Raw genomic sequence first — 23,090 nt, 5'->3', positions numbered from 1 at the left:
GTGACACTCGGCCCTCCAGTGTTGCGGAGAGGCAGGGCAGCGGGCAGCGAGGCACCTGTCCGCGCCGGGATTCGGGACACGGGCGCCAGCCGCCGGAGGAGAGGGGCACCGCCGCGGTCGGTGCGCGCCAGCCCTCGGCTGGGAGGGGACGCGGAGCACATGCGGACTGTGTAGGCATGAGCGACATTTATCTCAGATGTTGGATATTTGCTTGGAAAAACGTGTGGGTACGACCTTGGTAAGGAACTTGATCTTGTTTTTCATTCTGAAATTGATCTGAAAACTTTTTTTTTTTTTCCTCTCTTGGCTAACGTAGCCGTAGTAGAAACCAGAAGGGCTTCTGCTTTCGGGCGCTTAGTACTGTCAAACATTTATAAGACTTTTTCCTTATGAATCATTAACCCTTTCAGTTCTAGGCGTAATTGTCAGTTCATTGAAATTTCGGTAGTGGCTCCCGCCCACACCCGTCCAACAAAGTAACTATTCCGCGTTGGCTTAAGTTTAAATTTTGGTTTTATTTTAACACTCATTTGGCATCGTGACTGTACATGTTGCAACTACGTAGAAATAAATAAGCACGTTTGTTTAAATCGTGGCTGAGGGAAAGACAACTTCGCATCCGACTTTTTTTTCTTTTTTTTTAAAGAGCATCATATTTAGGGAAGAAATAAAAGAATGGAAAAGCCACCCTGAAGGACTTGGACAGTGTTATGTTTACATTCTAACAAGGACATGTTCTTACATGGAAATGATACCCACGTTCCTACTTCTTCCCCAACCCGTCTGTATGCGAAAACACTGCAGACGTTGTTTACCTTTTTTTCTCTCTTTCTTTGGAAAGCACTTTTCCTGCGTGTGAGGGGGGATTTGCGGGAATACCCTTATCAGTTTGTAAGTGGAAGCAGAGCTTGTCTTCTGAGTCTTCTATATTTGTTATAACTTTAGTTACAGTAACTGTGGCCCATCAGTGACTTCTGGGAATTCGTACACTTTCAGATTTAAATGGAAAGTGCTATTTGTAGCTGAGGGCTCCTAAAGGAATTCTCTCCAGGGAATTCTATTGAACAGTTTTATGTTTTGTTTTTACTTTTTCAATTTGGCGTGAGATGCCCACAGTCAAAAGAAACTGCGGGGAGTTGCCCCCCCTTCCGCCCCCATCTTTCCTTCTCTTTTCCTATGGTCCAAACGATCTCGGAAAAGCTGCAGCTCAGTGATGCTGGCAGGATGCAGCCCTTTTCGGCCTTCCCTGTGAGAGGATGAAAGAGATCGCGCTGCAGAGGGGGGGGAGCGAGTTGTTTTGAAAGTTGTTTTGAGTTGGGAGCTGGTGGGAAAGTTCAGTCTTCCCCATTTGGAAAAGGCAGGCTGGGTTCCGCTCCTGCACCACACGCGCTTTCCATTTTTAGCTTCATTCAGAGGCAGACAGAGCTCCTTCCTCTTCCTCTCCTTGTTTGTGACACTTTTCTGAGGCAGCTTTTCCACAGCGCTGAGGGTCTGGCGGCCATGACCCCAGGCGTCCTGGGACAGAGGACTAGGCGCCTCAACGTTTTTCTGCCGTGAGAGGTAAAGCCAGGGATTGGAGGTGTTTCTTTTCCTTTTTTCTTTTTTTCACTTTGTCCCCCAATGTGGTTGCCACACTTTTTTTTTATTTTTATTTTTTTTTCACTAAGGGTAACATTTTAAAACCTTGCTTCTCCAAGGCAATCTTTATACGGCTTTCTGGCTCTTACTCAACTGTACCAAGCACTCTGCATTTGCTTTGAAAGTCTTCAGACGACTGTATTAGTCATAGCCTCTCTCGGAGGAGCCACAGGACAATGGGGATTAAAGGCCTTTCCTTTCTCTTCCAGGCTGCCCCTAAGTGTAACTCCAGTGCTGTGAAGGTTCCAGGGTTGGCAGAGGGGACTGAGGGGACCATGAAAATGGACGTGGAGGACGCGGACATGACTCTGTGGACAGAGGCTGAGTTTGAGGAGAAGTGTACATACATTGTGAACGACCACCCCTGGGATTCTGGCACCGAAGGAGGCACTTCGGTTCAGGCAGAGGCATCCTTACCGAGGAATCTGCTTTTCAAATATGCCACAAACAGCAAAGAGGTAAGCCTCTGGTTTCTTGCTGAAGAAGATTGGCACCTGACGCCAAATCTCCCTACTTGCCCTTGAGGCCTCGTATGTCTGTGAGAATCTGTAAGTATCAGTAAATAACTGATCACTTAATTCACTTCTTTCATTGTTTTCTCTTGCCCTAAGTCCATCCCTTCTTATTCCTCCAGCTCTTCACTGTTCCATAAGAATTAGTAAACAGTGAAATCTTTTTGCCAAGTTGACATGTCTTGGAAAAGCCGACTTGCAGCATGGGGTGGGTGAAATCGTCAGCAGCTTTGAGAACTCGTCCCCCAGTGTACTAGCTTTTGAGGGAGAGAAACTTTTTCTTAGAAAAAATGTTTGACATGTTTCTTTTGTCTCTTTTTGGTCATGAGATGGCTTTATTTATTTACTTGTTCAACGAGCCAGCTTTATTAGCTGGGTTTCTAAAATTATTCTCAAAACCTTGACGTGTTTATGAACTGAAGTGATGGTATAAACGGAGAAGAGTTTCATGTAAAAGTGCCCTCTGTCCGGATGACTTCAGAGCTAACCCCTGTTTATCTGCGGCAGCTCCTTTGCTCTGACCGGGCTGGCAGGCCAATTTCTTCTTGGCCTCTGAAGTGGGTACACCCTTTGTTGTTTCAAAGGGGCTGAAAACCCAAACTTGGAATGAGCAAAGGATTTGTGTTTACCCTTTTCTATAATGATTGTATCTAGGCGTGATGTTTGGCTGTGAAATAACTTGCAGAACCACCTCTTGTTTTGAGAATTCAGCTACTGCAGCTGCTTTCATTGGTCTACTGCCTGCCGGGCTGAGCTGGAGGAATCCACCCGTCCACAGCCCTGCCATCACAACCATTCCCATAGGTCACTGTCCATCCTATCACTGCCTTCAGAAAGTCGCGAAAAGGGGGTCATTTGCTGCAGGAGCCCAGAATTCTATACTGGGACTATTCATTACAACCATGTCAAATCACTTTCCTCCTTCCCTAAGGAACAGCATTTGAAGGAGTTGAGAGCCGGTTTGGGAAATACTTTGTCTCTTTCCTGTTTGTGTATCTGAGTTCAGTGTTTTTGGTGAGGGGGTGACACAGCTGTCTAAAATTAAATAGAGCAACTCTGCTTTGGGTTTCATTAAAGCTCAACTTTTTTTTTTTTTTTTCTTTTTTCCTGCTGGGAGAGAGGAGGCTGATTTCGTAGAAAGCAAAATTTAAATTGTATTTTAATGTGAACATTACCAAAAATTTCACGCCAGAGATCGGCCTTAATTACACCTCTTTCTGAAAGTAACACCCTTTTCTATAGAAGGTCTCTTAGTGTGTGGCCCATGGAATCAGTGTAGGATTTGTTTGGGTATTTAAGGTTTGGCTGTGGCTTTATAAGCTGTAGCATTTTTTCCCATATCAAATCTGACCAAATATTGATCTGTTCCCTGGTTTCGATTGTGCTGTGTTGCCCCATCCAGCCCCTTGGGATTGAAATCAAGACCTCTATTCTGTGGGTCATCCTTGCCCTTTAGTTCTGTAGTGTTCTTATCCTCAGTTTAGCTCTTAGCTTAAGTTTTTCAATTTTCATCATTCTATGTAAAATCATAGCTAAATAGAATAATGCCCTTAGTCCAAGGTTCAGAAAGATAGTCACTTACTTAAGGTATATACTTAGAGCCAGAGCCAGGACTTGGAGCAAAGTTCTTCAGACTTCCCCAACCAGTGCTACTTGATTGTGCTACACTGGCCCCTCTTGGTGTCACTGTGGTTTTAGTTATCGTCTTAACATAACTTCAGGACGATCATTTATTAAGCTTGTTTGGGGTTTTTTTCTCTGAATGTGTAACTCCATATTTCATAAATTCAGCACCCAGAAAGCATACAGTGCCTGTATTCCTAAGGAGGGTCCTTCAAAACGAACCTAATAAGAGATCAGCTTTCTCTTATTCTATTTTCCCCTAGAAATGCTTGAAGAGAGCAGTGTATCTGTAGTCCCTCATCATAAAAGCGACCAGGAGACCAACTTAAATGTAATGCTGTCTTAAGCTCTCTCTGGAAACGTGTTCCTGTTATTCAGTTTCTCCCTCCTTCCTTTTTGCACTTTGGGGAAGGAGAGCTCCCTCCAGGTGGTGAAAGAGCACCGTAGAATTGAGCCATTGAGAGTATGAGAGCTGCACACCAGTTCTAGAACAGAAATCTTCAGGATGGGTGAAATGTTTACATTATCATTATTCAGTTAGTTCTTTCAGTCCCACAAGCCGTGGAAAGAGGAAAAAGGCCTTTGTACGTGTAGTTTTCATCTGACTGATTTATCTTGCCCTTCTTTAAATGTTTTCATTTAAGTAGCAAAGATGTTACCTTATGTACTGATGTTCTGACATCCTGGGGATTTTTTTTAGCAAAGACCATTTTTCATTATGAATTTGCGCTATGTGTCAGCACCTTTTTTTTTTTTTTGGTTTAAAAACAAAACATACAAACCATATTTCTGATCTTGACCCTCATTTTTAGATTGGGTTTAGAATCATTCTGCACATTTAATGAGGCTGTTCTTACTTCCTATTTCCAGAACTCAGACCAAATATAGACATACTATTCAAAAAACTTGTAAAACTTTTTAAACTGCTGGGTTATTCTTTTAGGGGGATTTTCCCCTTGACCTCCTGAAATAATCTTCTGTGAATACTTGAATACAGAAAGATCGATTGAAACACTTCTATTCTGGAAGCAGTAGCCTGTACTGAGGTTGCTTGAGTTGAATTCAGAGGGTCTGTGGCTCCGAGCCTGACCTCCAGAGTCGTGTGGCAGTGAAACATCAGGCCGAAGATGGGGACTCAGTGGCCATTTTGATTGAAGTCCATTATTCAGCCATCTCTAAAAAGCATCTTGCCATAAGTGCAATTCCCTCTTCATACTGCCTTTTATTGTGGAGACTATGTACCCAGGCATTGCCACATTTCCTTTACTATGAAGATAATTAAGGAGACTTTCCAAAAACATCGTTATCCACTCCACCCCGTTTTTTTAAAAATGGGGTGAAGTACAGGCTGAAGTCTTGATCCAGTGAGTATATACCCACTCATCCATTGAGATGAGCTCTAGTCATCTCAATGCAACTATAATTGTATTCGAAATAGAATTTTAATCGAATGAGTCATTTTTATGGAGGGAGAGGGGAAGAGGTAGCTAGTAATTTAAATGATTTTAATATAATTTGGGGTGAGGCTGCTTATACCACATTTAGACCTGAATGATGTTTCTGCTTGAAACTCACTGCGATGCATGTGTATTCATATATTCTAAAGAGGGAATTTGCTTTCAAAAAAAAAAGCAAATTTGTTCTCCTTACTATCAGACTTTCATTCAGCACCCCCAGTCCACCTATACTAAGTTGTGACATCTTCATTTTGTAAAATGGAAAACAAGCCCTGTTTTTTGTCTGCAAGCCTTGGACTTCAGGGTATGTTCTGTAACGGAGGCCGCTGACGGATCTGAAGGGGTCAGCCCCACACATAGCACACAGTGGGGAAGAGCGGGCAGGCGGGGAAGTGTGGAGGCCAGTGTCCTCTCGCTGGTGGGTTTATGGGAGGCACGCAGCAATCCGTGCCCAGCAGGGATGCTTTAGGACCCTGGTCAGTTCCAGTGAAGTTTCCTTCCTGAACTAGGTGACCACATTCTTAGTCTTTTTAGCTCTGGGAAATTCAGGGCACATACCAGGTTCCCCTGTATCATAGGCTAGCTCCAAGGATAGAACTTTGTTGGCTAAGATTCACATCTGGATCTTTCCAGGGCCAGAGGGAGAAGTATGACTTGGTCTCCCACTTCCCACGAAAAACTACCCTGGTTCTGATCCCCACTCCGGTTACCTGGCTGAGCACTGGAATCTTAGAATTGGAATCTTAAGAGTTGCAGCTCTTATGTGCTCTTTGAATAATGTCTCAGACATGGATTTGAGGTGAAGGTGCTGATTGTGAGATAGGGTGCTGGACTGGGAACGGATAGAGATGGTATATAAGCTACACCGTTCCTTCCAACCTTGAAATTCTGTGATTTTGTGTCTATTTATTCATATGTGTGAGTTTACATGTACCCAAAGCTCTGTGCATCACACAGCTTAAAATATTAGGGTTCTGTCTCACTTGCAAAGATAATCTAATATTGAGGCTCTTTTTATTTGTTTGGGACTTGAGGATTTTCACAGACCTCCCTTTCCTAACAAATTATTCTCCTGTCTGGCCTGCTGAGTTTCATTTGTAAGGTTATTGATGACAAGAGCTACTTCCAGTGCTGTCACACAGCTTCCCCAGTGACTTGCCTATAGCTGTGCTCAAAGGTGTCAGGTGGCTTATGTCTACTTCGGATTCCTTTGTGGGAACAAAATGCTAGTTGACTTCTTCTGGACCATAAGAAAATGGTGTATGTTTCTTAGTGTAAGATTGATAGCTGAATACCACAAAGCCCGTTGGTTAAAAGAATGGCAATTCAGAAGAAAAACCCTGGCCTCAATGTCATGCTACTTGTTGGTAATCAAGCTCTGACCCCCAAGACACTGTCTGCGAGAGACTATAATTTAAAACAAGGTTGATAAACCAGTTGAGTTCCTTTTTTAAAATTACTGCTTTGAAGTGGATATGTTGAAAATATCAACCGCTAATTATTGGCTTACCAACAAATGACATTATTTGTTTTTCCTGTTTGTCATTTTAATATTATGGAATAATCATTCAGATATGAATGCCAAATGATTTGTGTCATAGAAGCCAATTCCATGCATTTTTCAAATTAATTATTTTCAATAATATATCATAACCAATGAGCCTCTGAATAAGTAAGTCTACTTAAGCTTTAGGATGTATTTTTATCTCAAGACTGTTCTGAAGTACTCCCGTCCCCCAGAGTTATACTGCCAACATATACCAATAATGATGAACTGTCACTGAAAGGGCAGATAGATGTAAATGAGGCAGAGGAGGATGAAATGAACATCTGCTTTTTTCAGCTCTTGCCAGAAATTCATAACGGGCCAAAAATAACACTAGCTCACCAACCTTGTTTCAACTTGTGTTAGATATAGGAAATTTTCTTTTTTTCTGTCTTTCCAGTCTGGGTATGCTCCATTGGCTTGTATATTGAATACTAAATTTTTAAAAAAATTAATTCTTTAAGTCACGTACATGAGAAAGCCTGGTCTGTCACAAGCATGTAGGTATGCTTATTCCATATTCATTTAAACAGAGACAAATTATTGATGAAATTAGTGAGGTGTCAGTGTGTATCATAACCAGAACCTTAGATTCCACTGCAGACATTTATTGCTTCATGTATTGGGGCCTACCATTTCAGGTACACAATTATAAAGGAGCCACCAGGGATAATAAAAACTGGAAATAAATATGTTTTACCTCCTTTCTTGGTCCATATCAGTAAGTTATTCAGTAAGTGATTTGTAGGCTCTCTGGAGCAAAAGGAAAATGAAAAGAGGAGAGTGAGTGAATAAAAACCAAAACAAAATGTACTACAAAATGTACTGCAAAATGTCATAAGGGACTATTACAGAGGAGAAGGAGTTCTTTTGAATAGTAATGAATTGCTTCCTGATTCCTGGTTGGTGACATTTTTTTCAACCCCCCCCCCCAAAGAAATTTACGACCCAGGAGGAACTGGTATATTTAACATGCTTCTTTAGCAAGGCCCTACAAAGTCAAAATGTGTGATACATCCAAGTCTGAGAAGGTCATTTCCTCAGATCTTAGAACCCACAGCTCTCCTCGGTATAAATTCCACTTCAAAGGAAGACTTTTGACCACTGTTGAGCAGAAGATGCTAGAGAAGAACAAAGTTACTTGAAAGAATTCCCTTCTATTAAAGAGAACTTACAAGTTATAAGAAGAAAAAAAAAACCCTCATCTGGAATGAAAAAAAATATGTTTTGTTTCTGGTTCCTTAGGCCTTTGTGGAACAACCAAAGAACATTATTTTGGTTTCTGAGGTTAAAACTATTTTATTCCCCTAAGCACACTGTGTTTATGGCTTGAAGGAGAAGAAGAAATAGGAAACTAGGAGCCGGCTGAAGTGGGCTAAACTTGACTGTCTAGTTCTTCAGTATCTGAAACTTGTTCTAATATGGAATGGTTACCCTCTCCGTTCTCGCATAAAAAGTATTAATAGAAAATAGAGGACTCTCAGTCACCGGAGAATGACTGTTTTATACTTGGTTGTGTATTTGCTTATGATCTGCGAGTTTAAAAGATGGTCTTCCCCAAAAGTCAAGCTTGTTGTTAATTATGTAGGCACCATTAATGTCTGCTCTCCATAGTACAATTTCATCATTGTTGGTTATATTACCATTTGACAATTCAACTCATTGAAATGAAAAGATTGATTAATATTTTACAGTTGAACTCATTGTTTCATATGTTTTACCCCCTTTAGGTTATTGGAGTGGTGAGTAAAGAATACATACCAAAGGGGACACGTTTTGGACCTCTAATAGGTGAAATCTACACCAGTGATACAGTTCCCAAGAACGCCAACAGGAAATATTTTTGGCGGGTAAGTAGGGAAATTTTTCCAGACTCATTAAGTATTAGGGGAAAAAAATGAAACTAAAATTGCTGGGTCACTTCCATTTTCAACCTGTCCTGGGGCTCCCCACAAGTATTCAGGGTCCCCATGGACATAGGGAATTCTAAGCAATCGTGATGAACCTGGTTAAATGTTTGGCCTGGGAAACACAGCCTGTAGGTGGTTAGGGATGGAGAGATGGTCTATATGTGAATCTTAATTTTTGCAATTCATTAGAGCTTTGTGATGAAAGGAAAGAGTTTGCTGCTTGCTTCAAGGGTAAGTTCATTTGCATTTCTGTGCAAGGAAGTAGTAATGAGTCACCAAGCCTTAGATTTCACCCCTTGTTGATTTCTTGCTGACTTAACTTTAATTGAATGGACAAGTAATCATAAATGAATTACCTCAAAAATAAATGCCTTTGGGCTTCCCTGGTGGCGCAGTGGTTGAGAGTCCGCCTGCCGATGCAGGGGACACGGGTTCGTGCCCCGGTCCGGGAAGATCCCACATGCCTCGGAGCGGCTGGGCCCGTGAGACATGGCCGCTGAGCCTGCGCGTCTGGAGCCTGTGCTCCGCAATGGGAGAGGCCACAACAGTGACAGGCCCGCGTATCGCAATCAATCAATCAATCAAACCAATAATGATGAACTGTTATTGATTGATTGGTTGCGGCAAACAAAACATTGATTTTGTTTACGCAGAATAAATAAATAAATAAATGCCTTTAAGGAAGGATGGGTAGAAGATGGTACTAGGGGAATGGAGATGGACCACAAGACTCGTCCTGTTTCAACGCACCTGTACCATGAAACTTTTGGGTTTGATAGTACATAAGTTACTCCCATAGCGTAAGGGAAATGCTTATAATCATTCGGGATGATGAACTTTCCTTTAACATCCAAAGAGTCTGGCCAATCCAATTTCCTTTGGAATATCACAGTTAGAAAGGATCTCACAGGGCTTCCCTGGTGGCGCAGTGGTTGAGAGTCCTCCTGCCGTTGCAGGGGACCTGGGTTCGTGCCCCGAGCACGTGCTCCACAACGGGAGAGGCCACAACAGTGAGAGGCCCGCGTATCACAAAAAAAAAGGAGAGAGAGAAGCCACTGCAATGAGAATCCCGCACACGCAACGAAGAGTAGCCCCCACTCGCTGCAACTAGAGAAAGCGCACACAGCAAGGAAGACCCAGCACAGCCAAAAATAAAAAAATAATTAATTAAAAAAATAAAAAAGGACCTCACAGGTGAACTAATTAGGTGGAATCTTTGAGTAAAAGACCCTGGATTAGGATGAACAGAGAAAAAATTGGACTGCTTTCCGTTTTCCCATAGATCTCTTTGGGATATTTGGTTTCCTTTAATTAGAAAATAAAGCTACATTTACTAAATTTAAAAGCAATTTTTTATATACATACTTGCACAAAATGTACATGATTACTGGGAAACTGTTACTAAAATTCTTTTAAGAAACAGCTGCATGGTAGCAACAAAAATTGTATTATACTTACTCTGGCCAGATTTACCTAGAATGCTTATATCATCTGGACAAGTATATTTATAAAAGACTTCTATTTGGGGATCACTCAGAAGCTGTTCCTAAGAAACAAGGTTTTGTTTTAAATCTGGGAAGTTTTGTGTTTTAAGAAATGTAGTTTACTATTTTCCAAACAAAAGAGATCACTGAGGATTTTTCACTCTGAGTTGTGTGCTCACAATTTTTATTTAATTAATTAGTCATGCTTAAAATATATTTAATACCTGACTAATAATGGGCAAAATGTAAGTGAGTTCCTTTTCCCCCTTTACTGCCAATAAAGTCTTCTCAGAAATGAGCCATAGACACGTGTAGTTTTTGGAGTTGAAGGTCGGAATTAAGAAAATCCAGCATAAGTCTCGTTAATTCATGATCCTTTTGAAAAAAAATGACAAGAAATATTTAAGAACCTCCTATCTCTGTCCCAGTTCCCTGCTTCATTGAAGATTCACTCTAAGTAGCTGAAATGCTTTCCTTGGGAGGATTTATTGAAATCGGCCCTTCACATGCAAAGGATATTGTAGGAGATAACTTCCCACATGTTGTTAAAAGCATCCTGATTTTGCTGGCAGGAATATGAACATCTGTTGTGAGGAAAGAAAAAGTTTCATGCAAATTACACAGTCAAAGAAGAGAAGGGATGTTCAAGTTGAGAAACCAGTGACATTTCTTGTAACTGTGCTATGAGTCAGCACGTTTTTAATCTTCTTGATAATATATGGAAATGTAGTGAGGGTGACAGGGAGCAGTGTTCATCTGACGTATCATTATTTTATTTTCGTGTGTGTGTGTGTGTGTGTGTGTGTGACTTCATGGCATCGACATTTCTGTTTTTAAATGAGGATACAGTAAATTGTAGTCCGTGGAAGGCTGACTGGAATCAACATAGCCGTAGCTTTAGAAAGCAGTTTCTGCCCAGCGAAGAGTGCAAGAGCGATGGAACCCCGTGTTCCTGGAAGTTTGCACATCAGAGTAAACAAACTTGAAAACCCCTCTTGATAGCAGAATTCACCCGGCCTTGTTCCATTTTCTCTTAACAAAACACACCGCAAAAGCTCTCACAAGCTGCTTTGATGAAGCCACATGTATTTCCCCCTTCACAATTTACAGGAAGTTACTCTTAAAAGAAAGTGATTCTGGTGTTTACTGCCCGTGTTAAAGGGACAGAGTTCCTTTTTGTCTGATAACATTAGAGCGAAATACAGAAACATTTTAGAGACTAACATAGCATGTGACTAAGAAGAAAGCAATAACCTGCTGTCCGGTTAGAGCAAAACTTCTGCTATGAACCAGGCCCTATGACTTGGAACCTCTAAGTTGCAGATAACCAGGTATTTCTTATATATGTGTTAAGGATCTCTTAAGTCTGAAGACGAGTTGGGTACATCTTAAAAAGAGGGAAAGAGAGAAAGTTACTGTGGAAGGGCAAGGAGTTTGTTTATAAAGTTGTTTATAAAGTTTCAGTAAGAATGTATACTTTAATTTTTCCTATTCTTACCTCTACCTTTTTACCGAGTGGCCTGAGGGTATCTGTTAACCAAAAGCAGTATTACTCTAGGGCAGACTTTGAATTCTTCATTTTGCATTGCCTTTAAAGAACAACATGGTTTCTTTCTGTTCTTTTACCAAAAACACGAGCCTTATGGCTCTGTGAGTGGTGTTTTAGCCCAACCACCTCACGGATGAGAGGGTTCCCTCTCCCCTCCTCTGCCTTGAAAGAAAAGTGCAAGGCCGAACACGTTTATCAAGAGGAAAAGTGACTTCTCAGTAGACTGTCTGATGCTGGCTTCTGTCCCAGTGCTCACTTTGTTATGGCAGGTGAAGTTCACCTTGGCCTCACCCAGCATTTCCCCAAAAAGGCAAGCTTCCAAGTATTCATATGAACAAGTGTTCCTGCTGGACTTGGAGGCTTGGGGGTGGAGGATGTTTGCATAGTTTAAGCCTTGGGCGGGGGTGTAGGAAACGGCAAGTACAGAGGCCATAGAAAAAGTTGAGAGACTCGGTTTGACGTACTCAGTCGGGTTGGTCTAATACCCAGTGACTCAAAGCATTAAAAGTCTGCATGATCGGAACTCAAGTTAAGTAGCATTGCCTGTGTGCCATTCACTGTGGCAGTAGAAACAGTACTCGGTGGTGGTTTAGTCCTTCGGAGGCAGCTCCTTAAATGAAATCTTGTGTTTCACTCTTCTGTTACTTTTCCCCCAAAGTGAAAAGACACTAAAACTGAAATGGAAAAGGTAACTGACAAAGTGTCCCTTCCCTGTTTCTGCCCTTATTTCTGCTGATTCAAGACAACTCCGGCTAAACTGATTTCCTTTTCTAACCAGGCAATAAGGGACCAGAAATCAAACCCGGTATTTGCTGGGTTTATTCTCAGAGGTGCCAGGGAAGCTTTTCGTTGCTTTGGGGCTTTCTTTTCCATGTCTGTCTTCTCTTTTGGGCAGATCTATTCCCGAGGGGAGCTTCACCACTTCATCGATGGCTTTAATGAGGAGAAGAGCAACTGGCTGCGCTACGTGAACCCAGCACATTCTGCCCGGGAGCAGAACCTGGCCGCCTGTCAGAACGGCATGAACATCTACTTCTACACCATTAAGCCCATCCCCGCCAACCAGGAGCTTCTTGTGTGGTATTGCCGGGACTTTGCGGAAAGGCTTCACTACCCTTATCCTGGAGAGCTGACAATGATGAATCTCAGTAAGTGGATGACAGAACAAAAAAATTAGAAATGCCAGTAACGTCAGTTCTGCCCCTTTGCGCTAATAACATGTTGTTTAATTACATGGCTTCATCTGATGGGCCAAGTAGGTGGCTTAAACTAGGGACTGGGAACAGGAAAACAGCTTTTTTTAGTCTCTGTTTCCTATAATGAAACTTGATCATTTAAAAAATACTAAGAGCTACTTTGAATATTCAGAAAGTTACAGGAAGAAATATATGTTCAAGGCTGATCTATCCAAAAGGGGGCAGGTAGGATTATAATATAATAGAGATTCGTTCTGACATGCCGAGGATGCACGGTATATAGTTCCTTGTTTGTGGTAATTTGTCAGTGCTTAACATGTACATTGAACTATTGTAGTTCAATAGTTTTTTTTCAATAGTTTTTCTAGATTTGTCTAATTTGTCAGTGCTTAACATGTACATTGAACTATTGTAGTTCAATAGTTTTTTTTCAATAGTTTTTCTAGAAACCTTTTATGTTTCACGTCAGACGTGAAACATAAAAGGTTTCTAGAAAAACTCGGAGATATAATTTTTCAAATCTCATTTGAATATGGATAACCCTAAAGATTTTATATCTTAGCTTCCTCCCTAATGGTAAAAACCTAATTATCTGATCTCCTGATGAGTATTACAGTAACCACCTATCACTTGATCTTAACAAATTCTCCGTTCCTTAGGTCTGCAAGCTTTTACTTTTTTATTTGGTTAAAGTTGGCTATCATGACCTCTCTGCAAAACCCTACTTCATTTTAGTCATTCTCAAGTGATCTCTATGAATGATTTAAGATTTACCATAAAATTCCAACCTGTTGTAACTATGGTTGTATATGCTCAGACTGCTAAGTTTTAAAGCAGTTTTTTAAATCAGCTCCTTCTCGTTTAAAAGTTTTGGCCTCTAAATGCTGACATTTTTGTAACCTTTTGTTTTGATCTCATTTCCAACCTAAGGAGAAGTTGCAAAAACAGTACAAAGAATTCCCAGAGACCCTTTAACCAGATTCATCAATAGTCCATATGCTGTCCCACTTGCTTTATCTGGAGGCTAAATTGTTTTAGTTCACACTTTGTCCTTTGAGATGAATGTTAATATTAACATAAATTAGAATTTGACTTAAACTTTAGGACCAATTATTTATCCTAGTCAGGTATAATCCAATTGTACAGCTATTTGGTGCTCATCCCACACTGTCTAGTTTACTTTTGCTCTCCCTGTGATCCCAAGACTATATTTATAGTTTTCTGAAAAGCTGGGGCTATAAAAGCTTAAGGACCTCCACCATAAGATCATCTTTAAATTTGTGTTTGTGGTCCTTACATACACACATATAGTGCACCTTGAGCTTCAGGAAGAAGTCTTAGAATAGTTGGAACAAATTGGCTTATGGCTTGAGTATGGTGGGTATAATCAGGTCCTGGCCAATGGTGGTGGCTCTTTTCCCTTATCTCTCTTTAGCGCTTCCAAGAGTCTCCATCATGTCACTAGTGCCAAGCATCCCAGGAGCCCTTCGGCTATTATACCACCTGTAGGTGCCAGGCCCAGTGGTAAAAGGCAACTTATATTCCGGCAGGACATCTCCCAGGAGATGTGCTGCTTCCTCCTGACTTTCTCAGCATGGCCGGTCACTTCCTCTTGAGGGCCTCCTCCCACTCCTTGAGCTTCATCATTCACGGATTCAGAAAAAGACTTTGATTTTTTCTTTTTTGAACAGTAACTCCATTTGAGATGACCCACCCTGGTGACTTTGCTCCAACCACAGAGAAGTTTTTTCACATACATCCCTTACCTCCTGCCAGTCAAAGAAAAGTCTTAAAAGGCCTTGCATTTATTCAAATGCTTATTCTTTGTGTTCAGAAGCAACTGTCATGTATACTATGAAATGACACCTTTGTTCCCTCAAATATCTCTTTTTGTTTACGCAGAATTTTTCCTAAATGGTGGTTTAACATTTTCAGGTACCCATTCATTGTCCAGTATTCGTAGTAAAGAATGAGAGTTAACGATAGCCAGTGACAGTAAGTAAGCCAAGACTCCAGTTGCCTTGTGAAACCAGTTGTCTTAGGTGTGGTAACTGATGACTGAGATGCTGATCAGGAAAATCTCCACTGTTTCATCAGGCCTAATAGGCAGATTGCGTCTTCACATGAGTTGTATTGGGTTCCATGCTTCAAGCACGATAGAGGCTTGTGTCAGAATCTCCGTGAGGGCTTTCAAATGGCACTGATAGTTCAACTGGTAGAGTTTTGAGGAGAAGAGATTTGAAGAAAACTGAGGTAAAGAAAAATAAGTAGCCAGAAATCATAAATAGGCATTTTTTAAAAACCAAAGAAAAGGAGTAGGAACTCTCAGGTTTAACTCTTACCCCTCCCAAGTTTTTTTGGTAGTTTTTTTCAATCTATCTAACTAACCCATCTAGAAAACTAGTTGACCAGATTATAGACTTCTAAATGTTAATCTGCGTTCTCAGTTTCAGTTGAAAACAGGCTTTGTTTTGCCTACTGCAGAACTTCTAGGTTCTTTCTTGTAGTCTTGGGGGTTCTTATTATAGATCGAAAATGTGAGTCGGCATAATTAAGCCATTCAGAGCCTTCAGAAGCAGTTCACTCTTGAAATGACTCCGTCCGCCTACAGCCATTTAAGATTTAAGAACAAAAACAGATCTTGATTTTCTTTTTCATGTTAACTCAAGCTGCTGCTGAGTGGGAGAGTCAGAAATGACACCAGCTCCACTGATTACTCAGCTGCTGAAGGATGGTTTTCTTAAATGTACCTTTTCACATAGACTCCATGATCGCCACCTTAGAACACCTGAGGGGGGCTGACGTTGCCCTCCGGATATTGTTTTGTAATACGAAATAAATGTATTTTTATGAAGGCATAAGAGATATCGAACATATATCATGGATTTACTATATGCTAGGCACACTGTGCTCAGTATTTTGCACAGAAAATTATAAATTCCGACTTTCTGGTTTGTTGGCCCAATCGTTAGCTTTTTTTTAAGTTTCTTTTTTTAATTAATTTTTATTTTGGCTGCACCGGGTGTTAGTTGCAGCATGCGGACTCTTAGTTGCGGCATGCATGAGAGATCTAGTTCCCCGACCAGGGATCGAACCAGGGCCCTCTGCATCGGGAGGGCGGAGTCTTTCCTGCTGGACCACCAGGCAAGTCCCCCATCGTTAGCTTTGTGGTAGTTCAACAATCGGATTATGGAGGTGCTCAGTAAGAACACCAGGCTAAATAAATAGTAGGGACAGTGCTACGGACAGACGTAAACTTTTTGCTTATGGCTTTAATTTATTGAATTTTAGAACCAAGACAGTGTTGAAGCCAGTAAAGAAAATTAGGAGACTTAGACGTAACTTGCCACATAAAAATGGCAGAAAGTTATGATGGTGAAGTTTCTGTATTTTCATTATTTTTAGGGTGACATCTTTCTGTGGATGCCTCCAAATCATTCTTTTTCACCTCAAAATTCCCTCCTGTGGGTGTGAGATGCCTTGCCTATCAGCTCTCCAACTTACTTGTCTCTCTTCCTTTACCATTTCAGCTTTAAAAAACAAAAGTGACAATTTGAACTTCCTGCCTGCTGAGCCTCACTGAAAGACTGATATTGGCCTGATAAGGGGCTATTTATTTTGGTTTAGTGGCTTCAGAAATCCCTCTCCCTCAACAAGCTTTCCATCACTGCCCCCATCAGCATCTTCCCTGATAGTGTCTGGGCTGTGTTTATTCTGGGGCTGCTGGCTCACCCAGGAGTAACTGATAACAGCCAGCAGAGATAACATTCTCTGAGGGGCTCTCAAACTGGAATCGAATCCCTCAAGCTTGTCAGTCTAGAGAATGGATTTGAAGAATTCAGACTCTGGAGTTCCACAGAGTTCATTTCTAGACCTATCAGGTATCAAGCCTGGAGTTCCTCCTCCGTTAAATCGAACAGGGAATTTTTTTAAGACAGTGAATGATACTTTTACAGAGGCTTCAGCCCAGTCCCCCAAGCCTGTCCTCTTCTGAGGCTAAGGCCACGAGGTCCCTGCCTCTCCTGGCATCTACACACACCGACAGCTGATGCCTATGCCTACGGCAGGTGTGCAGGCTGGAGGGGTTGCCCTCCAACAACCAGAGCTCCGACTAAGCAGCGTGTATTTTACTTTTGGTTTCCAGGGAAGGCTGAGCAGCGAGTGTTTGGTTTTCCCTGCTCTGGCTGGTGTCTTCTCGAAGGCATCGTTTGTTCTGTGTGTTTGGAGGGGCAGTGCTGGCGATGGCCTGGAGAGCCTGTCCTCTCATTGCTGCTGTTCCTAAACAGTCTGTTTACCGAGTAATAATATGCCGTCTTTTGGAATACACGCTGTCGTCTTTGGTGCTCTAAGTAATTGAACTGGCTCAGGAAGTGCCAGTTGTGGTCTGGCAGAGATGCCTATGTCACGCCCTGTGACTCCAGGGGACAGCATTACTGGGAGCCTGGTTATAGACCAGAGCCTCAGTGAAATTCTGGTGTTGTCAGCAGATCGAGGGGAAGGGGTGGCATCACATCGCTCATCTGTCTGTTTGGGAAGAGGCAGTTTGAACAGGGTTTTATCAAATTCGTATTAAACAAGAATGGAGGCGAAAATTGATGACTGCTTATTACTTGAAATGAGTCTTAATCTTGCACATCTAGTTCTCAGGGTGTGCTGATTTCCTTTAGGTAAACCGTGAACATGAGAATGACTTTTATTAACCTGTGACACCCCGTCCCGGTATTTTTCCACGCCATTTTCATGGAGGCTCTCCTACTCTTGGTCGAACAGGACTGTCCTATCATGAGGTTTTTACCGTTGGAAACAAAATAACACAAACGGTGCTATTCGTTTTATCGATGCCACCAGTGACCTGGTTTTGCTGAGAAGGAACTGGAGTGGCGAGAGCCTTCTAGAATGAGTGGGCGTTGAGATGCCAGGTGTCCCTCTTGGGGCAGCTGGGGCTCAGGTTTGCTCAAGGAGAGCGCAACTTGGGCAACGTCGCTCCGATTTTCTGTCTCCATCTGAGTAATCACCCTTTCTTTATTTCAGCGCAAACCCAGAGCCATCCAAAGCAGCAGAGCACTGAGAAACATGAACTTTGCCCAAAGAATGTCCCGAAGAGAGAGTACAGCGTGAAAGAAATACTAAAATTGGACTCCCACCCCTCCAAAGGGAAGGACTTATACCGCTCCAACATTTCACCCCTCACTTCGGAAAAGGACGCGGATGACTTTCGGAAAAATGGGAGCCCCGAGATGCCCTTCTACCCGCGGGTGGTGTACCCGATCCGGGCCCCTCTACCGGAAGACTTTCTGAAAGCTTCCCTGGCCTACGGGATGGAGCGGCCGCCCTACATCGCGCACTCCCCCATCCCGTCCTCCACGACGCCCAGCCCCTCGACGCGCAGCAGCCCAGACCGGAGCCTGCACAGCAGCCCCGGGAACACCGTGTCGCCGCGGGCCCCCGGCTCCCAGGAGCACCGGGACCCTTATGCCTACTTGAACGCTCCGTACGCCGCCGCCGCCGCTGAGGGGCTGGGCTCCTACCCCGGCTACGCGCCGCCCCCCCACCTGCCGCCCGCCTTCATCCCTTCCTACAACGCGCACTACCCCAAGTTCCTGCTGCCCCCCTACGGCATGAACTGCAACGGCCTGGGCGCCGTGGGCAACATCAACGGCCTCGGCAGCTTCGGCCTCTTCCCGAGGCTGTACCCCGTGTACGGCGGCCTCCTGGGCGGGGGCGGCCTGCCTCCCCCGATGCTGGCGCCCGCCTCCCTTCCCAGCTCGCTGCCCTCGGAGGGGGCGCGCCGCCTGCTGCAGCCCGAGCACCCCCGGGAGGTGCTGGTGCCCGCGCCGCACAGTGCCTTCTCCCTGCCCGGGGCGGCCGCCAGCCTGAAGGACAAGGCCTGCAGCCCCACCAGCGGGTCCCCGACGGCTGGCACCGCCGCCACGGCCGAGCACGTGGTGCAGCCCAAAGCTACCTCAGCGGCCGCGGCGGCCCCCGGCGGCGGCGACGAGGCCGTGAATCTCATCAAGAACAAAAGGAACATGACTGGCTACAAGACGCTCCCCTACCCCCTGAAGAAGCAGAACGGCAAGATCAAGTACGAGTGCAACGTCTGCGCCAAGACTTTTGGCCAACTCTCAAACCTGAAGGTAGGCCTGGCGTGGGCCGCCCGATGGCGCGGGGTCAGTCCCCGGGAGTGCACGACGCGCGTGGGTATTTAGTTCACCTCCCGCAGGTTATAACTTGCCATTTCCACAGCGTGAGACCTGGGCTGGGCATGGTCGATGCGGCTTTGCTTTTGCTTTTGCCTTTGCCTTTGCTGCTCTGGCTGCGCCGCTTGGGACACGTTGCTTCCCCTCTCCTGCGTGTCTTCTGAATGATAAACACGTGGGGTTTGCGCTAGAACATCAGTTTCGAGTCCCTGCTTAGCCTATGACTTCTGTTCCTTTAGCTCCAACACAACAGAGTTCTGAAAATCACATCGGGGTTTGATTTGTTCTAAGACTTCACCTTGATGCTTTTCTTAAGAGGTTTGCATCCTAAATGCCCCAGTCCTTGCACGGGAATGTTCGCTTTTGCAGCCAAGTGACAGCCGACCTAACGTGTGTGGCTTCTTCCCAGGTCCACCTCAGAGTGCACAGCGGAGAACGGCCTTTCAAATGCCAGACTTGCAACAAAGGCTTCACTCAGCTCGCCCACCTGCAGAAACACTACCTGGTACACACGGGAGAGAAGCCACATGAATGCCAGGTGGGTAGTGTTTTCTGGGTTGAACTTTCGACCTTTGTAGACAGCGTCTCAGGAGTCGCCCTCCCATCATCCCATAGCCCATAGTTTAAACCAGCACAAGAATTCTGCCTTCTTTGGGCTGCTGATGCGCTGAGATGATGACACACCAGCTTCCAGTGGTTGGACAAGTGGTCTGGAAGGGAAACAACACCCCACGGGCAGTGCGTTCCCATCGCTCCATTTGCCTAACGCTGCTGCGAGTTTTTTCACCTCCCAGGTTGCTGGGTGTGGGTGGGCAGCGCGCCCCTCCGCTTGGCAGTTCTTAACCTTCTGGTCTCCCACCTACCTCCCCTGCCCCCTTCCCCACGCTGCAGGTTTGCCACAAGCGATTTAGCAGCACCAGCAATCTCAAGACCCACCTGCGACTCCACTCCGGAGAGAAACCTTACCAGTGCAAGGTGTGCCCCGCCAAGTTCACCCAGTTTGTGCACCTGAAACTCCACAAGCGCCTACACACCCGGGAGCGGCCCCACAAGTGTGCCCACTGCCACAAGAGCTACATCCATCTCTGCAGCCTCAAGGTCCACCTGAAGGGGTATTGTCCTGTGGCGCCGGCCACGGGGCTGCCTCTGGAGGACCTGACCAGAATCAACGAGGAAATCGAGAAGTTTGACATCAGCGACAATGCCGACCGGCTGGAGGACATGGAGGACAACGTTGACGTGACCTCTGTGGTGGAGAAGGAGATTCTGGCCGTGGTCAGAAAAGAGAAAGAAGAAACTGGCCTGAAAGTGTCTTTGCAAAGAAACATGGGGAATGGACTGCTCTCAGGATGTAGCCTCTACGAGTCAACAGACCCGTCCCTCCTGAAGTTGCCTCACAGCAACCCACTACCTCTGGGACCTGTAAAGGTCAAACAAGAAACAGTCGAACCAATGGATCCTTAAGATTTGCGGAAAACAAAAGGTGTTTTGTCTTTTTTCTTAACTTATGACTCGGCGAGTCAGGGTGCCTATAGCAAATGCTTGTACATAATTGCAGTTCTGCAAAGCTCTCCTGACGGCAGATGGTTCCCCTCACCTCTGTGGAATTAACGAAGGATCCCCAAAGTTACTGAAATCTCAGGGCATAAATGAGGGAAAGACAATATATATACATATTATATATACTTATTTACACCCCCATCTATATATTTGAACCTGTGTATTTGGAATATTTGTGTGGATACGTTTGCATAGCCCTCCCATTGCTAAGACTATTGCCTAGTCATAATTATTTTTTCAATGATAATCCTTCATAATTTATTATACAACTTATCATTCAAAAAGCAATAATTAAAAAAAGTTTACAATGACTGGAAGAATTCCTTGTAATTTGAGTTGTTCTATCTTTGTCTGGTGGCTGTTCTTTGTAGATAATTTCTGCACATCTGTTTTAAGTACCTAAGATTTAGTAAACAAATACATTACATCAGCCGACCTCCCTCTATAATAATGGTTTGAAAATGAGGTTTTGGTATTGCCATAGTTAGGCAATTGATGTGTTCATTCATAGGACTGTATCATTTGAACAGCACTGTATAACTTGGGGGTATGTGTGCAGAATTACCCAGTAATAACTCTGGTAGAAGAAATAAGAAAGAGTGAATCTTGTATGTTTCTGTAGATAGTTCAGCATTTTCCCCCCAATCACAGATTTACCAGAAAGGCTACAAGAAGGCTTTGCTAATCTGTCTCCCTCTCCAAAAAACAGGGTCGCCCCACCCCCAAAGTCATGTGACCATTCGGAGTGGCCACGAGACTTTGGCATCCCAATGTATTATCTGAAAATGTGAAGACAAAATGCCATGTTTAAAACCACTGCAAAACATTCCCAAAGCACAGGTGGTTTTGTATGGGTGAGGTGAGGAAGCATGAGTCTGGGTGTTTTTGTTGTTGGTCTTTTTTGTTGTTATGTCAAAATTGCACAAACGTGGTGCTCTACCAGGAAGGATTTGAGTTAGATAGGCTCAGGCCACACTTTAAAAACCAAAAACCGGAAAACGGGTATTCTCGTTGTCTTAGGGTCAAAGCGGGTAATGAACATTCCTATCCCCAACACATCAATTGTATTTTTTTTCTGTACAACTCAGACTTTCCTCAGTATTTGTGTTTTTACATTTTATGGTTAATTTAATTGAAGAAGAAAGGGCATTGCAGAGTTGTTCAACAATTACCTCATTGAGTGTGTCCAGTAGTGCAGGAAGTGATGGCTTCTCTGATGATTTGCTACTCAAGAGGAGAGAGCCAGCGTGCACCAGAAAGCTGGAATGCGTCGCATTCTGTCTCCTCTTCTGCTAAACCCAAAGATGACATATTGGCATTTGAGGTGTAGCGGAGAATGATGTATATTTATAAATCTATTTATACCATTATACCATGTGTATATATAATATATTTATAACCACTTAAATTGTGAGCCAAACCATGTAAAATATCCTTCTTTTCCTAATGGCATAAAAAAAAATAAACAAAACCCTTTCTGAGACTTTGCTTAATTAGCACTCGATGACCTCACAGTCATATTGGTGAGCTTGGGCACCCCCTTGCTATTGTAAGCGACCCTAAAACCTTGGTGCAAAGGTGGGGACTGCATAACAACCAGGGAGAAAGAGACATACTTTTTTACTATTAAGGACAATCTAAGATGGGGTTTTTTTTGGTTTGTTTTCCCACATTCTGATGATGTGGTCACACCCAAGCCCCAGAAATAAAAATCCCATCGACCACTGCAACTTTTCTCTCTCTTCCTCTCCCTCCTTCCTAAATAACTGATGTATCACTCATCAATCTGGTTTATATATTCAGTATTTTGGTCCATGGCAACTAATGTCAACCTGCAGAAGAGAACAACAAATTTAGGATAATGCAGAGGAACCTAAGAGCCTTACTGATCTGTTCCTTCAAGTAACAAAACTGACAGTTTTTTATGGTATTTTTTAGTCAGTGTTTGACAAACACAGTCCTTAATTGTAGGTAAACCAAAGCATCACATTCTGACGTTGACACCTACTACTTTCTATTCCCAATTACTCATTTGTTCTCTTTCTCCCCTTTCACGCTTTTCTCATTAATGGGAATTTTTCCTGAGACCTGCACAAGCACAGTGGCTTGAGACTTCTTGATTCTCTTCACCTTCTGACTTTCCCTGAGGCCTCTTACATGTGAATGTTGAGCCCACAATCAACAGTGGTTTTTTTTTTTTTTTTCCTTCTACTCAAAGTTAAAACCGACCAAAGTTATTGGCTTTTTACTTTGCTAGAACAACAAACTATCTTATGTTTACGTACTGGTTTACATTGTTATTTATGTGCAAATTGTCAAAATGTAAATTAAATATAAATGTTCATGCTTTACCAATGCTTGTCTAGTGTCTTGAGTGAAGGGTGAGTGAACGACACCTTAACCATGCTGCGAGGG

At 43.4% G+C, this 23,090-nt stretch overlaps 1 protein-coding gene across 2 annotated transcripts; it reads left to right on the top strand.

Annotated features, from left to right (window-relative positions):
- PRDM1 (PR/SET domain 1) lies at positions 1-23,030 on the top strand. 2 transcript variants are annotated; one of them, XM_060167402.1, is made up of 7 exons: positions 1-238; positions 1,848-2,096; positions 8,507-8,626; positions 12,615-12,867; positions 17,947-19,052; positions 19,525-19,653; positions 20,007-23,030. In XM_060167402.1, exons 1-7 carry the CDS (start codon positions 197-199, stop codon positions 20,577-20,579), a joined length of 2,472 nt encoding a protein of 823 aa, XP_060023385.1. In that variant the 5' UTR covers positions 1-196; the 3' UTR covers positions 20,580-23,030. The 2 variants fall into 2 exon arrangements, with proteins under 2 accessions (XP_060023385.1, XP_060023386.1); XM_060167403.1 differs by lacking the exons at positions 1-238; positions 1,848-2,096; positions 8,507-8,626 and adding an exon at positions 12,175-12,407.
- Positions 23,031-23,090: the final 60 nt, after the last annotated feature.

The sequence above is a fragment of the Lagenorhynchus albirostris genome, chromosome 12, assembly GCF_949774975.1.
Source record: "Lagenorhynchus albirostris chromosome 12, mLagAlb1.1, whole genome shotgun sequence".
Classification (NCBI taxonomy): domain Eukaryota; kingdom Metazoa; phylum Chordata; class Mammalia; order Artiodactyla; family Delphinidae; genus Lagenorhynchus; species Lagenorhynchus albirostris.
This window is presented reverse-complemented; position numbering and strand designations above follow the sequence as displayed.